This window comes from Lygodium microphyllum, chromosome 27 (genome assembly GCF_053477565.2).
Source record: "Lygodium microphyllum isolate KBCC chromosome 27, Lygodium_microphyllum_v1.1.10, whole genome shotgun sequence".
In the NCBI taxonomy this organism is placed as follows: domain Eukaryota; kingdom Viridiplantae; phylum Streptophyta; class Polypodiopsida; order Schizaeales; family Lygodiaceae; genus Lygodium; species Lygodium microphyllum.
Genome location: NC_141161.1, coordinates 23,880,009 through 23,898,256, shown reverse-complemented (window position 1 = coordinate 23,898,256; position 18,248 = coordinate 23,880,009). Strand labels below are relative to the sequence as shown.

Genomic DNA, 18,248 nt, shown 5'->3' with positions numbered 1-18,248 from the left:
TGATAGGCTTGGCTTTAGAGATGGGGAACTTGGAAGTGCTGTGATGGTATGTGGTACGAGTGGTGGGGCAAAGGGCTAGGCTTCCAACCACATGTCATGTGAGAGCCACACCAAAAGGCCAGAAAATTAAGAATGTTACATCATAATGTCAGCCCAACAACAACACCACCCGTCCAATAAAACCGCAAAAAAAGAAAAGAAAAGAAAAGAGGGGACAAAAAAAAAAGATGAGAAAAAAGGGAGGAGGGGGGCGGGGGGGAGCAGCTGGGGAGAGAGAAGGAGAAGAAGCTGATGATTGTGCGTGGTCTCTCATTCTCTCTCTCTCTCTCTGCCTCCTTCCTGTTTCTGTCTTTGCTTCTCTCATCGCCATTCCTGTGCTCCGAAATCTCACCTAACCATACAAAATCTATCGTCCCCTTCATCTCCTCCTCCTACCTTCTTCTCCTTCCTTCTTCCTTCTTCTGTCTCCTCCCGACCAGGCCTGCCACAAGCCCGTTCCCTTTCCCTTCTTGCCCCCCCCCTTCCCTTCCTCTCCTTACCGCAGGAGACCTCCCCCCAACCCTCCAGCTCACCATTAGCTGACATTGTCCCCTTCTGCTTCCCCCTCCCTGTCCTTCCTTCCCTCCTAGGGTCTTCCCCGCCGGTTGCCGTCGAGAAAGCACCGCACCTCGCTGCTCCTGTGAGCGCTCGTGATTTGCAGCAGCATTCCTTTTTTTTCCCTCCCTCTTTTTTTTTTTTTTCTTTTTTGCCTCAACCGGAAAACGCCATTTTTTTCAACACTCCCGGAGAAAAGCAGATTGATATACAGGCTGCCTACCGAGCGGGATTACGAGACCGCTGTTTTGAGATCTCGCGGTCCTCTAGCTGCAAATCGAGTTGCAAGTACGCTTCCTCGATGCTTTTTGTTGCAACGCATCGTGCAGAAGCAAGTCTATGAGACATCGGAGACCGCTTACTTTGCAGCATTTGGAGATAGACGGATTCACTCAAGGACAATTAGGGTTTGCAGGGTTTCTTACAGCTGCTATATGTTCAGAGAGTCCGGATTTGGCAGAGACACACTCGGCTAACTCGATAACCAAGGAGTTAGGGTGGTGTTATCGACAAAGGCTAGAATACGAGCTGATAAAGGATTTGCGGTGTTTGGCTTCAGTTTTTCTTAGAAACTAGTACAATGCAAAAGTAAGGCCTGCCCTGTACAGGCGTATGATTCTTCATAGTTTACCGATCCAATCTTTAGAGAGACAGAATGCAACCTGCAGATCAGCGTCGGAAGGTGAGGCACTTCTTTGTTTCCACGATCATGCTGCTGGCCCTAATTAAATAATATATTTGAAAGGTCGCCAGCCTGACTTGTATTCTTTCTGTGTTTGCCAGAGCAACATAGAAACAGATTTTTTTACAGAATATGGTGATGCAAGTCGCTACAAAATCCAAGAGATTATAGGCAAGGGAAGTTATGGTGTTGTTTGTTCTGCCTTGGATACTCACTCTGGTGAGCGGGTAGCGATTAAGAAAATCAATGACATCTTTGAACATGTTTCTGATGCCACGCGAATTCTCCGAGAAATCAAGCTTCTCAGACTTCTTCGGCACCCTGACATTGTTGAAATAAAGCACATCATGCTACCACCATCAGGGCGAGATTTTAAGGACATTTATGTAGTGTTTGAACTTATGGAGTCAGATCTGCATCAGGTGATAAAGGCAAACGACGATCTTACACCGGAGCACTATCAGTTCTTTCTTTATCAGCTGTTGCGAGCCTTGAAATACATTCACACAGGTTGGATGTGATTTGCAATTTCCAAAACTGTGCTTGCAGGATCTTGTATACAAAACAGGGCCATGATGATGTAGTATTGGCCTGTATTTGTATCATTTGACTTCACAAGAATTTCTAATCTTTTAATTTATGTTACTGCAGCCAATGTATTTCATCGAGACTTGAAGCCAAAAAATGTGTTAGCTAATGCTGACTGTAAGCTGAAGATATGCGACTTTGGTCTTGCTAGAGTAGCATTTCATGATACTCCCACAGCTATTTTTTGGACGGTAAAGAAGGCCCTCTGAATATTGCTACACCTTTGTCACATCAACTTGCAAAAGTATGGTTACAAAGTCTAATTAATTATGTATGGTGTCTCATATCACAGGATTATGTTGCAACAAGGTGGTATCGTGCACCTGAACTTTGTGGATCATTTTTTTCCAAAGTAAGATTTTCATGTCTCAATACGTGCAGATGCATAGGATTCTAATGTAGGCATGCAAAATGGCTCACTGCTTTCAACTGGCGACGGCTTTTCTTAGTGTGAATTTTTAAATTGGATAGGGATGCATTGTGAACAGCAACCCAACTCTGCAACTTAGTATCAGTATTTATAGTTTTTTTAAAGGGAAGGGGGGAGTCTAAAGTACGGGTGACTGCTGCCTGTAGATACCACTTCCTGAATGTAGAGAATTGCAGCTTATTTGAACGTGTTTGCATTGGAGGCTGTAATTGGCAGGTATGTTGTTAGTGCATCAATGGACCGCAAATGGCTGCAATCACACGAACAGTCAACAAGTTAGATCATGATTGTGTTTCTTCTACAGCTATTTTCTATGGTGTGATTCACCAGTGTTCAGCCATTTTGTACTGTGTACAACTTCAAAAGCTTGGTTCACAGCCTACAGGGAAGATTCTCAAGCAGGTTGATTGAGGCACTCTTCTCTAAGCATTCTTCTTGTAGCTGTCTTTGGTACAACCTGTTTTTCTAGACCTTCTTAGACACATGGGAGGACCCAACCTCTTTTTGTAGTGTGAAGTATCTGAATTCATGGCTTGTGGGGTAGTCTAAATTATGGGTGACTGCTCCCTCTAGATTCCACTTCCTGAATGTGGAGGATTGCAATGCATTTGAACATGTTTGCATTGGATGTTGAAGTTGGCAGGTATGCACCTAGGACCACAGATTTCTGCTATTACATGAACAGTGAACAAGTTAGATAATGATTGTGTTTCCTCTACAGCTATTTTCAATGGTGTGGTTCACCAATGTTTAGCCATCTTGTATTGTGTACAACTTTAAAAGGTTGGTTTACAGCCTACAAGGGATATTCTCAAGCAGGTTGGGTGAGTCTCTTCTTTAGACACTGCTTGTAGTGGTCTTTGTTATATTCTCTTTGTCAAGTCCTTCTTAGACACATAGGAGTGGACCCAGCCCACGGCCACATGTTATTGCGTTGCTCTGCAATAAACCTCAAATATATATGCTACATATACATTAAGCATGACGCCATGTATTGTGGTGAACATGACGATGGGTTTGAGGATCAAGTCAAGGTTTAAGTGCCGTTTCAAGTTTGAGGCCTGCGCATCATTTGTGGCATGAGACAAGGATGGGGCCAAGCGTCTGATCATGACTGATTGGCATATGCAAGCTGCCATATATTAGGTGAGAACATCATTGGGCAGTCAAGTCCCTAATCTTGATGAAGGCAATTATTAATAGGGCTAGAACTTAGAGTCAATGTAATTTAGCAAGATAAGGACTTAAACAATGACATAGCTTGAGGTCCTACATAGAGGTGGTCAAATGCTACCGAGTATTCTATGCTATTTGTTCATCGAGAAGCTTAGTGATTTGCGATTTGTTACCCTATTATGCTCACTAGGATCATGCATTCAAAGCTTTTAATGTGTGGGTTTCTAAGAACACATGCTTTTACAAATTTGTTTGAACTATTCACATGTTGTTTTACAGAAATAGACTTTGACAGATAAGGTTTTCCTATAACGATAAAAGAGGGTGCCGTGCAAATTTGGATTATAGCTAAGATGTCAATTTCTAGGTTTTATAGATTGTAAGCATCTTAGTTTCACATTGTTTATAAAATTACCTTAGCAACTCTTTGAATTATTGGTATAGTTGAAAGTGCTTTTCGCTGTAATTGTTGGGAGATATTGTCAGTTCATGTGTGAGTTTGTGCATGTTCTAGTTGGCTGGTCACATTTATTTTAGAGTATGAGGCAGTCGCCTATCTTTGGGTGCTAGTTTGTGGTTGCCAAATTATTTTATTGCTGATTGACTTCATTTTTTTGTCCCTTGACTTATGACCGATCTGATCATATTCTTGGCCTATTTATGGCCAGGTGCTCCCTCCTCAGTTAGTTGAGCCCTCCTCAGTTATTTGACCATACACCTACATGTAGGTTCTGGTGAAGAGGGGGGAGCCAGCGCCAGTGCCTACACATCCAGTGATTTAACGTTATTTCTGTATTGTCTCTTGCCTTGGTATACGGATTCCATTGCTTGAGTATTCTTCTGAGTTCTCTCTTGCAGAGTTCTCAGTTCTCTTTTCTTTGCAGTCTCTCTCCTCTCTTGTATCAAATGACCGAGTTAGGTCTTGGAGTACTGTTATCTGCTGTTGCAGTTTGCATTTTACCTCTTCTGCTGCAGATTGGACCTGTTTTGACGTGCTGTGATTGTTCTATTGCTTGGGTGACCATTTGCTACTGATTTTGGGCTTGTTTCCAGCCTCAGAATCTTGGGTTTTGTACACAACTGCTTGCATTTTGACCGTCTAACCTCTGCAGGGCAGATAATGACCTAGGTTCTACAGCATGGCTGCATTTATTGCCGAAACAATCTGCATTTTTGTAAACTGTACTTGCATTTTCTGGATTTAACATCTTTACAGGCTGGCAACTGTGTTTTCAGGTGTTTCTTCCTGCATGTTGGCTGTTATCTTCCTTTGCAGGCTGGTTTTTGTTTCTAGTGGCTAGCACCTTTGTTTTTTGCCCTGTTCTGGCTGTAACTAGTGTGTTCTTTCCTGTTTTACCTCTGTGTGCAGCAATTGTCCTGTTTTTTGATCAACTGGTCAATGATTCATTGCCCAGCGTTAGATTGGTTCCTGTGCCTCTGATTGTTGTGTTCTTTTAGTACACTCTGGTTACTGTTGATCCTTTCTCTATGTGCTTTCTTTACTGGTTGAACTCTTGGAACTGTTGTGAGTTTGTCTTCTTGGCACAAATCTATCCCTCAAGACCCTTTGTCTTAGTTCATCTTCTTTGTATCTCCATCATCATGGCTCCTGCGGTTTCTCCTATTGATGCCCTATATATAGACATTGTTTACTCATCTACTGTTAGAGATCAGGTCATAGCCTGATCAGGGGCAGCAGGCTGGTGCAGTCGGACTGGAAGTCGGACTGCCACGTGGCAGTCCGACCTGCAGCAGCCAGTCGGCTGCATTTAATGCAGCCGTCTGGCTATTTCTGGTGCCCTCTTTTGCCCCGTTTCTCGGCTATTTATACCTGGCACTTTCAGCAGTCTGGTACACTTCTCTGCTCGCAGATTACAGACCGGTGACACGCGCAGATTCCGTCTCTGTTCGCAGATTTCAGACAGCAGACAGTGCAGACTGCAGCGGACTTCGAGGTGAACAGTAGGTTGCATCGTCGAGGTGGAGACACGCAGTCCAGCGCACTGCGCCCGTGTATATATCTGCATATCTTTGTATTCAGCATTCTTTATACAGCAGATCTTCATCGTCCACTGTCTCTTTCTCTCTCTTCTCTCTCTGCGTTCTCTCTCTCTCAGTCCTACGCTTCCGCACCGCTGCACTCTGACATGGTATCAGAGCAGTGTTTGAGGGCTGACTGAGCGCAGAATCAACCTGAAGAGGAGTTTCCATCGCGACACAAATTTGCGTTTTTTGCGTTTTTTGCGTCTAAGGGCAGACAAGAGGGCTGTGCCTTGGAACAAGGCTGAAACGAGTGTGGGCGCACAGGAAAGGAGTACAGGTGGTGGATTTGCTGCTGTTTACTGCTGTTTGACGCGGAGGAAGTTTGAGTTTTCAACCTATAAGTGCAGGTTTTGCTTTTTCATCGCCTTCGGCGGGTGAAGAAGGTTCAGGACGCGGAAGAGCCTTAGCAGGCTGAGTTTTCCTAGTCAGAGGGGGCTGCTTTTGCGATTGTAAAGGCATTGCAGGTGAAGATGTCTACAGAGATTGACTTGGAGTTCCAGGCGATTATGGACCGGAAGGTGCCTGTCTTACCGGCTCTTCCTGCAGATCAGAAGCTCGACGGCGACAACTACCGCATTTGGCGTGTCATGATGTTGGCCATCCTTGAGTCCTATGATTTGGCGGAGTTGGTACAGGAGGAGATTGACCGGCCCTCGGTAAGAGATGAGTCCAAACTCTCTTTTGATGCTCGTGCGGAGTTGGCCAAGGCTCAGTCTCATTGGGACAAACTGAATGCCAGGATTCGATCCTTTCTCTTTCTATCATGCACTACAGCCGTGATCGCTCACATCGAGCACTTGACGGTGGCTCGGGAGATATGGCTGGAGCTTGATTAGATGTACAATCGGATGACCCTTATGAAGCGGGTTTCTTTGGAGGTACAGATGCGGACCTTGTCCGTAAATAAGTCTTCTTCGCTACGGGAGCACATTAACAAGCTAAGGCAGCTTCAGATGCAGGTTCAAAATACGGGGAAGCCGATTTCCTCCGAAGACATGGCGATCACACTATTGTTCCACTTGCCGCCACGACTCGGTACATTTTACTCTGCCCTCATTGCTTCAGGGCGAGAGTCTACTTTTCGGTGGAAAGAGTTGGTTCCTATGATCTTGGACCAAGAGGACGAGTTAAAGGGACAGAATGCTTCCAAGTCGGAGGCGCTGACAAGTCAAGCCTCTCAGAAGAAGGGGAAGGACCAAAAGAAGAAGAAGGGGGATAACAAGTCTAAGAAGGACAAGGACAAAGACTCCACATGCCATATTTGTGGAAAGACTGGCCATTGGAAGAAGGATTGCCCTGACAAAGACACGAAAGACACCAAGAAGAAGGACACCAAGGATTCTGGAGCGGTGGTGGCTGCACCCTCATCAGCTGCATTTCTTCATCTAGTTGTCATTGAGGACGCTTCACCGAATGCTTTTGATACTGCGATGACAGCTCCCCAGGCTCGAGAGTGGATTGTTGATAGTGGTGCCTCACGGCACATGACTCCTTCATCAGATTCTCATTGGAGACAGCTCTTTAGTTTCTATTGCAGGTCGGGGTAAGATGCAGCTTATTCCGGATGGACGAGGTGGTACCCATACCTCAGAGGTTTTGCACGTACTAGGATTAGGGTACCATCTCCTTTCAGTTCATAAGATTTGCTCCCTTGGTCTTTTGGTGGAGTTTGATAGTTCTACGGTGCGAGTCCTTGATCGTGGATCGAAGAAGGTTCTCTCATCCGGATATGAGGAGAACGGCATTTACAAACTGAAGTTTTCCACCGCCCTCTCTACTCTTCTTCTTACCTCTCAGTCACAGTCACAGTCAGAGTTATGGCATGCTCGGTTTGGTCACTTGAACTATGACTATCTTCGGAGGGCGTCACGTGGACAGCTTGTTCGAGGGTTGCCGGATATAGTGGTGAGCCAGCAGCTATGTGTCTCCTGCATTCGGGGGAAGCAGCATAGGGATGCCATTCCCCACACAGCTTCGCGGCGGGCTACTTCACCGATGGAGCTAGTATCTACGGATCTATGTGGCCCTATGAGGAATGAGTCCCTGCGTGGGAGCTCGTACTTCATGCTGATCGTGGATGACTACAGCAGGATGACATGGGCCTACTTTTTGGCACTAAAGTCAGAAGCTTTCTCGCACTTTAAGGATTGGCTTCTCTTTGAGGAGAACCGATCGGGCCAGAAGTTGAAGACCTTGCGATCCGACAAGGGAGGTGAATTTATTTCTAATGAGTTTGCTCGGTTTTGTGCAGATAGAGGAATTCACCAGGAGTTTGCCAATACCAATACTCCTCAAGAAAATGGTATTCTTGAACGGAAGAACCGCAGTGTGATCGAGATGGCGCGCACCATGATGGAGTACCGACAGACCCCTCAGGTTTTGTGTGCCGAGGCTGTGGCTACTGCAGTCCACATCCTTAATCGATCCCCTACTTCGGCCGTGGAAGGGATGACCCCATTTGAGGCTTATTTTGGGACGAAGCCAGATGTTTCTTACTTTCGAGTCTTTGGGTGTGATGCCTATGTTCACATTCCCAAGGCTCACCGTGATAAATTTGAAGCAACTTCCTGACAACAGGTATTTGTTGGCTACAGCTCCCAGTCCCAAGGCTACGGACTGTATGATCCCGTCAAGCGGGATGTGTACACTAGCCGTGATGTGCGGTTTGTGGAGGTTCCGGCTACTTCAACGGGAGAGGAGCATCCCGTTCTTGGAGATCCAAGGGAGAGTTGGGCTTCTTCTATAGTTCCACTGGAGCCCGTGCCTTTTGATTATGATTCTGTTTCTGACACAGAGTCTACTGTCCCACCGGACACCTCTGAGGAGTTACCGCCGGTGGATATTCCAGAGTCTTTTGCTGATGGAGAACGACGAGGGGAGGTTCGGCCTCCTCCTTGTTGGGCCCGTGACACACTCCGTGATTCAGGGATCGAGGGGGTTCTTGAGGAGTGGGGACTGCAGGATGGTCCGCGGCGGTCACGGAGGCACCATGCACATTCTATGGAGCTTGTTTGCTCCAACTATTGTTTGATGACCCGTGTTATGCAGGATCGAGAGCCCACCTCCGTGAAGGAGGCTTTACAGTCCGCCCCATGGAAGAAAGCTATGGAAGCTGAGTTGGAGGCTATTGAGAGGAATGATACTTGGTCACTCGTGTCCCGCCCCCCGAAGATGAAGGTGATTGGAGTCAAGTGGGTCTTCAAGACCAAATACCTAAGCGATGGTACTTTGGATAAGCACAAGGCTCGCCTTGTTGCTAAAGGTTTTGCACAGCGCCCAGGTATTGACTGTCATGATACTTTTGCCCCCACAGCTCGTATGGCGACCATTAGAGCTGTTCTTACTTTGGCTGGCCATAGGAGATGGCCTGTTTATCAGTTGGATGTGAAGTCGGCCTTCCTCAATGGTGATTTGAAGGAGGAGATCTATGTTGAGTAGCCTCCTGGCTTTGGTTCTTCAGATGGGAAAGTCTACAGGTTGAAGAAGGCCTTGTATGGCCTCAAGCAAGCTCCGCGTGCATGGAACGAGAAGATTGATTCGTTCCTCCAGTCTCAGTTGGGATATCGGCGGTCCAAGGCCGATCCGCAGCTGTATGTTTACACTTCCGAGGATGGTTGTGTGCTGTTTGTCTTATATGTTGATGATTTGATTGTCACAGGTGATGATGCACAGCAAGTCCAAGAGACGAAGTTAGCTTTACATCGGACGTTCGAGATGACGGACTTGGGTCTACTCCATTTCTTTTTGGGCCATGAGATTTATCAGTCTTAGAGGGGGATCTTTATCTCTCAACAGAGATATGTACAGGAGCTCTTGGTGTCTTTTGAGATGGAGGATTGTCGGGCCCTATCTACTCCTATGCATTCGAACTCGAAGGCCACTTCTCATTCAGCTTCTCCTTTGGCGGATGTGTCCCGCTATCGACAGTTGATTGGGTCTTTGATTTGGCTTCTCAACATCAGGGTTGATCTATGTTTTGCTGTTGGGCTCTTGGCAAGGTTCATGAGTGAACCTAAGATGGTGCATTGGCAGGCTGCTCAGAGGATACTTCGGTATCTGAGGGGGGCGTCTGATTTAGGGATTCATTACCCCGCAGGGACAAATGGGTCAGATCTTGTACTTGCAGGTTGGAGCGACTCGGATTGGACCGGTGATGTGGACCACAGGCGGTCTACTACAGGTTACTGTTTTACTTTGGGTGCCGGTGTTATTTCATGGAGTAGCAAGAAGCAGCCCACGGTAGCCCTTTCATCTACTGAGGCGGAGTATCGGGCCGCGTCTTCCACCACATGCGAGGTTGTGTGGCTTCGGAGATTATTGGAGGAGCTTGGGTGCCCCCAGACTCGTCCTACATTGCTGCGATGTGACAATGAGAGTTGCATTGCCTTGGCAAGGAACCCTGTTTTTCATGCCCGAACAAAGCACATAGAGATCCAGTACCACTTCATCCGAGAAAAGCTTCTGGATGAGACCATCACTGTGGAGTACTGCAAGACGGAGGACAATCTTGCGGATTTGTTTACGAAGGCGCTTCCTCAGGCTCTACTTCGGAGACATTCCAGATCCCTCAGGCTTTTGCCCTGCCCAGGCTTTGAGAGGGGGTGCTAGAGATCAGGTCATAGCCTGTTCAGGGACAGCAGGCTGGTGCAGTCGGACTGGAAGTCGGACTGCACAGTCGGACTGCCACGTGGCAGTCCGACCTGCAGCAGCCAGTCGGCTGCATTTAATGCAGCCGCCTGGCTATTTCTGGCGCCCTCTTTTGCCCCGTTTCTCGGCTATTTATACTTGGCACTTTCAGCAGTCTGGTACACTTCTTTGCTCGCATATTACAGACCGGTGACACGCGCAGATTCCGTCTGTGTTCGCAGATTTCAGACAGCAGACAGTGCAGACTGCAGCGGACTTCGAGGTGAACAGTAGGTTGCATTGTCGAGGTGGAGACACGCAGTCCAGCGCACTGCGCCCGTGTATATATTTGCATATCTTTGTATTCAGCATTCTTTATACAGCAGATCTTCATCATCCACTGTCTCTTTCTCTCTCTTCTCTCTCTGCGTTCTCTCTCTCTCAGTCCTACGCTTCCGCACCGCTGCACTCTGACATCTACGAGCGTTGCGTTGGAGACGTGTTCAAGTCGAGGATAGTGAGGATGCAATCTCTAGGTACTCCAATTGTTCCAATTTGAGAGAGGGAAGAATCAATGCTATTATTGTGGCAAGAAGGGACATCTTCGACATGACTGCAAGACATTAGCAACTTTGTGGAAGGAGTCAGTAGACAAAGGAGAAGGTTGTTGACTCTATCAAAGAGTCCTCATTATCCATAGGTCTAGGTTTAGGCTCTAGCCATGGGGCTTGATAATGGTTGTAGGGGCCTCCTTTTTGGCTTGCTAGTATGGGCGATGCAAGTCATCCTTGACAACTCTCTAGAGGGAGTGTGAGAGGGTGGTGAGGTGGGGCAATTGAGCCTTATCTATATAGGTATGCAATAGCATAGGATCCGTAGAGGGTTTTCCTTGACACTTCAATTGAGTTTGGCAGTTTGAAATCCTTGAGTTGGGATCGACATCCAAGTTCATGATGACTTGGGTTGACGGGAGTGTAATTTGCTCGTGGTTTGAGTTTGTTGGTTCGGTCAAAGGAGGGGAATTTATGATCATTTATGCACTACGAGATTGGTGATAGGATGGTCACATGTGCTACTTACAGAGGCATAGTTGATAGACACAGAGAGATACTATGACTCCTTTTTGTTTTCAAGAGCTAGTATGATTGACATTGACATCAAGTTCTCTCCAAGGTACCTTGGTAGTAGGCTAGCCACTCATTGCTTGGGTATCCATGGTTCTATCTGAGTATCATTGTTGTATATACTAGGATGAGTCATTATCATTGTATATTGTATTGTACTAGATCACCCATGATTTGAGAGAGCATGCTAGTAGATATTGTGAGTTCATGTGTGAGTTTGTGTATGCTCTAGTGGATTGGGCACATTTTTTCAGAGAATGATGCAGTCACCTATTTTTGGGCCTTGGTTTGTGGTTGGCAAATTGTTTTATTGTTGAGGGGCTTTATTTTTTGCCCCTTGATTTATGGCCAACTTGATCATGTTTTGTTAGCAGATTAGTTAGCTCAGGGTGAGTCTGTGTTGCAGACGCTATAACATTTTTGTAGTATTTTTACTGGCATTTTTTGGTGCTCTTTTTAGGGCTAGGAAGCATTTAATGCTGGCCGACTGCATTTAATGCTCTCCCCATTTTATGCCTATATATTGCCGGGCTCCTACTCCTCTTGTGTGCTTCAGCCATCATTTGTGGATTCTTCTGAGGAGAGAGGAGCCGGTGCTAGGGTGCCCTCACAGCCAGTGACTCACTGTTGTATACAGCTGTCTCGTGTTTGATATGGATTCCGTTTCCTGGGCATACATCTGAGTTCTCATATGTATTTGTGTTTATTCTTTCTCGTCTTGTGTTTCAATAGTTTATTTCAGCATGTTGTTTATGCTTCCATTGCTGCACCACTTTTGACATGGTATCAGTTTTTAGGTTTTGTGTTTCTATTGTGTTTTATTGCTGCTTTCAGGACTGTTTTCCCTCTTGCTGATTAGGCAGCTATTGCTCCAATCAGGCGACCAGTTTTGCCTGCATTCATATAGTTTGCGCCTTCATTTCAGCTTGCGTTTTGGTATTTTTGCATCTCCTCCTGGTTGGGCGCTTCCATCATCAAGCCGTTTTTGCTGTTTTTGACAGTTTTTGATTGATTTTTTGACTTTGTGTAGCAGATTTTGGCTTATTTTGATCAGATAGATTTTGGGTTATACTGCATGTGGACTCTTGCTTTTTGTAGTCTGTGCTTGTGGTTCGGCTGTGTTTCCTCTCCCAATCCCTTCTTTTCTCTACTTCTTTTCTAAATCCTCTCCAGATGGCTCCTCCATGCACATCCATTGATAAGCTCCATGGACCTGATTATTACACGTGGAGTGTAGTGATAAAGGCTTGGTTGATTCAAAAGCGGTTATGGTATGTGGTTAACGGAGCTGTGGCACGTCCTCGACAACCTTCTCTAGTTCCACCTAATTTTGATGACGATAATCATGAGGAGGCAGTGCTTACATGGGATTCGGATGACGCCCGTGCTTATTCGGTGTTACTTCTGTGTATTTCCAAAGAAGTCCTACGAGCAGTCACCTCCTGTACGACAGCTTCAGATGTATGGTTGAAGTTTCAGTTGCTGTACGAGGCTCCTTCCACCATGCGGGACGTTACTCTCTATGGACAGCTCTAGCAACTGAAGTTTGAATCCAAAGATACGATTCAATCCTTCCTACTTCGTGTTACCCAACTCCAGGACCAGCTTTGCACTATGCAGTTTGCCCTATCTGAGGCACATTTTGTTGGTACGGTACTTTGCAAGCTTCCTCGGGAATTTGATGGAGTGGCGAATGCTTTACAGGCGCAGACATCTATGACTCGTGTCAGTTTTCTTCACATGTCCTCCATGCTACTTGAGCATGAGGCTACTTTACGACTGCAGGGGAGGCTTTCGTCACATTATGGATGTTCATGTGAGGCTTTTGCAGCTTCAGAGAGGGGCTCAAAGATGAAGAAGTCGAAGGCCTAGTGTTACCACTGTGGCAAGAAAGGTCATTTACGGAAGGAATGCAAAGAGTTAGCGGCTTCTCGGAAGAAAAAGGAGCAGAAGACGAAGCGGGATGCAGACTCCTCCGACGAGTCATCATTTGCCTCAGATTTTGAGTCCGATCCTCCAGCCAAGGCGAAGTCCAAGGCACGGAAGGGATCCTTTTCTTCGGATTGTGGGAAGGGCTTAGTGGCCCCTTCCTCAGCCGCTTGCCAGTGGTGGTGATGTGGACATCCCTCACGACTCTCCTGTGCCAAAGAGGGAGTGTGAGAGGGTGGTGAGATGGGGCAGCCGTGCCTCATCTATATGTCTATACAGATGCACAGGATCCAGAGAGGGACTTCCCCGACGCATCGACCGAAGTTTGGTAGGTACAAATCTTGGAGCTAGGATTGACATACAGGTTTATGATGGGCTGTTTACTTGACAAAGAGCGGGAGGCTTTCGTCTGGAGCCCACATGAGGGGACACTTTGGCGGTTTTGGCTGAAAGCGGGGATTCCATGGTCACATGTTCAGAGACATGTTTGGCACATTGGTCTTGTATGTCCTGAGTGACATAACACAGAGAGTTGCTATGATTCTTCTCTATTTTCAGGTGGTGCTGTTATGATTGACATCGACGTCAGATACTCTCCGAGGCATCTTGGTGGTGGGCTGGCCACTCACTGCTTGGATATCCATAGTTCTTCTGGTGGTTCTATGTTGTATAGTTTATGATACCCCATCATTGTACTGTTGTATTGTATCAGATCGCCCCTGATTTGAGAGAGGGTGTTAGCAGATTAGTCAGCTCAGGGTGAGTCAGTGTTGTAGAGGCTACAACATTTTTGTAGTATTTTTATTGGCATTTTTTGGTGCCCTTTTTAGGGCTAGGGGGCATTTAATGGTGGCCGACTGCATTTAATGCTCCCCCCATTTTATGCCTATTTATTGTCGGGCTCCTACTCTTGTGTACTTCAGCCATCATTTGTGGATTCTTCTGAGGAGAGAGGAGCCGGTGCTAGGGTGCCCACACAGCCAGTGACTCACTGTTGTATATTGCTGTCTCGTGTTCGATATGGATTCCGTTTCTCGGGCATACATCTGAGTTCTCATCTGTATTTGTGTTTATTCTTTCTCTTGTCTTGTGTTTCAATAGTTTATTTCAGCATGTTGTTTATGCTTCCATTGCTGCACCACTTCTGACAATTTTCGGCCTATCAATGGCTAGGCGCTTCCTCCTCAATGAATTGAGACTTGAGAGGGAGATGGTGCCATTGCCTACACAACCAATGACTCACGTAGTTTTTGTACTCTCTCGTCTTGGTATATGGATTCTAGTTTTCGAGCATTCTTTTGCAATGCTCTTTTCTTTTCCATGTAGTCTCTCTTTTCTCCATAGAAGTGGAAAGCACTTAATAAATGCCTCTTGGGAGGTCTTGAAACACTGAAATGTAAGGAGATGGGCTCGAAATGAGTTTCCCTGTTTGAAATGTTTTCCATTTGGGGAAACGATTGCCATGTGGCGTTTTAGCTTGAATTGACCCGTTTCTCCACATGCCCAAACCATTAAAAAAAAAAAAGTTGGCTAACTTAAGGATTAACCTTTAATGTTCTTCATTTTTCCTTTTTAGTGTTTTGTATTAGTTGCTTTTATGTTATCGTGCCTATCCTTTCAATGTTTCGTTTTAGTTATTTTTAATAGTATCATCTTTAATGTTTTGCTTTTCTTTTAGTGTTATCATTTTCAAATGTTTCGCTTTTATTTTGAGCCAAAAGGGCTTCATGGCACCAACCAATCCGCATGTGTACAATTTGTTCTAACTTCTAGAAGATGGTGGCTCATTTCTCTCTACCATGATAATGGCCTTGATCGGTTGCTATGCTAAGAATGACCAAAACCGATCCTCTCTCTTTATGTCTCTCTTTCCCTCCCATGTGCCAACAGAACAAAAATATGCATAAAATTTTTAATAAATAGATGATCAATTAGCATCACTATTGCATTGATGCTCTCTCTCTCTCCAAACTCGGAAATTACAAATTTTTTGATTTTGAGTATGAAACAAATTTTTTTGATTTTGAGTATGAAACTTATCTTTGAAATTTAACTTCTAAGCACTTGGGTCCTCCCCCCTTTTGCTCCTCCTTTCTCTCGATGACATCACATTTCGATTTCCCCCTCCTCCAAACTTTTTGTTTCCGTTTCCCTTAACTATGCTTTTCTCTCATGCTGTGTAGTCTATTACAGCAGATTCATATGCTTGCATTTTTGCACCCACTTTTGACATTAATAATATTGACATACATTAGTTTTTGAATCCGAGATAAGCAAGTTTCATAGCATAGAAGGCTATTTTTTTCATTGTTCTACCTCTCAATGAAGGTCCTTGAGAGCGAAAGTTTGGTGTCTACACTAAATGGACCAGCTCATTTTAGCTAAATAGAATAGGGAAAGGATTCTTATTTATGTAGCATGGCATCATGCACTTTAGCGAGGCCTTATTTGGCATATTTCCTAGCCTTGGTGCTAGTACAAGGAGGTTTTTTGAAGTTGAGGCTTGTTCCATAGGATGCTTTGTTGATTTTTCTTGGTCCTTTCTTCCTAATTTTGGCTCATTTTCACACAACTTAAATGCTTATTTAAACATGCTCCATCTACTAGTTGCGAAATGGTGGGTAGAATCACAATTCTACAGCTAATAGCTTCTTGGTTTTTTTTCCCTTCTTGTTAGTGAAGCATAGTTCATACAAATAAAACCCAAATGCTTAATAAAAGTACACACAATACCATAGACATAAGGATTTGCTACCTGACAACACATTAGGTGCTTTATATTCTCCACTACTATGATCCTCAATTGTGTTGCACCCCTTCAAGTTCTTGAATGTGCAATTATCCATTTGATATAGTCTATTTATGTCAATGTATGTGCGTTGGTTTCCCAGCTCCTTATGTAGTAGGATACTATAGGATTGCATGTAGGAAAGGTTCAAGCAACCAATATAGAGCCAAAGCCTATGTTGACCTACATAAAAGGCCTCTTGTTTTCAAGGATGGAGAACAAGTCAATCTTAGGGTGCTTGAGCAATTTGAAGCCATGAAGATGTGACAAATACAATGTGCAAAATTGTATCTAGGTATTGTGATCTATTCAAAGTACTCCAACTCATTGTCAGAAGATAGATACATCAAGCATATCATGCCAGCAAGCTCAAGAAGAAAGGAGGCAATACAGATTTCGTCTTAGGGGATGAAATAGTGGAATTCTTTGATAAATGATCACATCCATATGAGCTTGAAAGAATTTTCTATGGTTGTAATAGACAACAAGGAATACCATGCACAAGGGGTTCTTGGCAAAATGGGAGGGTTCAGATGAGAGTTCAACATGGGAGCATGCAAAGCTTCTTAATGGGGAGGAAGTGTTACATTGATTAATGTGACAATTATGGTGGAACTTTATTAGGAGCTATGATTGTTCGTGTATTATAAGATGAACATGTTTGGGGTAGAAGGGGCATGATTGTTATACATAGGCTCAAGCCATTTAATGTGTGCAAAGTTCAAACAAGGGCTAAATCCAAGTTAGTGGATGATGCGGTAGACATCCATTAAATTTACCTTGATCATTTGCTACATGTCATTTCTAGATCTGCATTTTGTTGCTACAGCATCCATGAAATCAAATTTCAGCATCGTTCATCTATGATTGGCTCTCAATTGTTGTGTGACTCTCAATTGTTGTGTGATATCACCCTCAACTCTAGTTGACTTTGTTTGCATCATCGTTGGCGGCATTGCTGCACTAGAGATTCACAGCTGGAGGACAACACTTTTTGGCACAGCGCCCCCATGAGATTCCATGGTGATGGGACATCTTTGTTCCTTGAGCACCCATATCTGAATCATCTCCTTCATGCATTCATTTTCACTATTCATTCATTCATTCATTCATCATCATACACAACTTCTCTAATTTTGCGATCTTGTCTAATTTCATTGTGTTTTAGTCATGTTTGTACACTTATGTCTTCATTGTGCAAACTCTAGCATATCTTCACGTAGTGCCCATGATGCGCCTCTCAGTTAGGTAATATGGAATTGTGCTATAAAATGCATGGATTTTGATTAGAAGGGATGCCTATAATCGCAGGTTTTCATCGGTTCCAAATTCCCAACATACACAAAATACAGATGCAAAGGGGCAATGCATAGAGTATACTGATGCAAAATAGTGCCATTCTAATCATGCTCTCATAGGGAATTGTTCACTAGCTCAAGTGCGCTCTTACAATGATAAAATGATGCAATGTAATGCAAGGGTAATGAGGAAAGGATGCCAGTGTCAAAGACAAAGAAGACAAGCCGAAACTTGAATGTCCCATGTGGGAAAGCAACCCCCTCTCAAACCATGGATGTTGATGCCAAGGGAGGAGCTGCTGTCTGGTGAGGGGTGGAGCACCTGATGAAGAAGGGTCTAAAGTTGCCTAATGAAGAGGAAGACTTGACACCCCTCCTTGGAGGAATTGGGAGGAGAATCAACTACTAGAGTAGTTGTGACTTGCTTGTATTTAGCCTCAAGGAGTGGCAGTTGGTTGAGGCGGGTGGAACCTCCAACCTGCTGGTACCCTCCAATAGTCAGACCATAGTAGCAGAACTTGGCGGAGGCTGCAAGAATATAGGCAGCAGTTGGCTGAGCTGGCAGCAGCAACCTGGGCTGGCGGAGGGGGAAAAGGAGGTGATGATGGAAGGTTTACATAGAGAGGGAATGTAGGCTTGGAGATGAATGCCCACAACATGTCTTTTTATAGGATATGTTTGGCCATTTGTCCTACTCTCACAATTAAAATGCCTTTTGCATAAAGAATACTTTTTGGGGCTTTGTGGAGTTAAATCAGGCCAAAATGCACGATAATCTCCTTTTAATTGAGGCCTTTAATTTTACTTGCTCAATAGGATGAAGTGTGGCTGCCCCCCCTAACTCACTTTTATAGAGCTTGGGTAGACATTTGTCCCACCTTTCGTCAAATTGGACAATTAATGTACTTTGGCTCCTTTTGGGCTGTTTTTGACAAATTCATTTGACCAATAAATGTGCAATTAATTAGCA

The 18,248-nt window shown here is 44.8% G+C and overlaps 1 protein-coding gene across 2 annotated transcripts in view; it reads left to right on the top strand.

Annotated features, from left to right (window-relative positions):
- The first annotated feature begins 262 nt into the window (after positions 1 to 262).
- The window catches only part of LOC148012135 (mitogen-activated protein kinase 15-like), a 32,070-nt gene continuing 14,084 nt past the window's right edge, over positions 263 to 18,248 (top strand). For both annotated transcript variants that reach the window (XR_015689012.1, XM_087668743.1), the window contains exons 1-4: positions 263 to 1,276; positions 1,378 to 1,786; positions 1,928 to 2,055; positions 2,157 to 2,216. Coding sequence is in view for 1 of the 2 variants with exons in the window: in XM_087668743.1 (XP_087524869.1) it covers positions 1,250 to 1,276; positions 1,378 to 1,786; positions 1,928 to 2,055; positions 2,157 to 2,216 (624 nt within the window). In the remaining variant the exon portion in view is untranslated. The remainder of the gene's footprint in view (positions 1,277 to 1,377; positions 1,787 to 1,927; positions 2,056 to 2,156; positions 2,217 to 18,248) is intronic.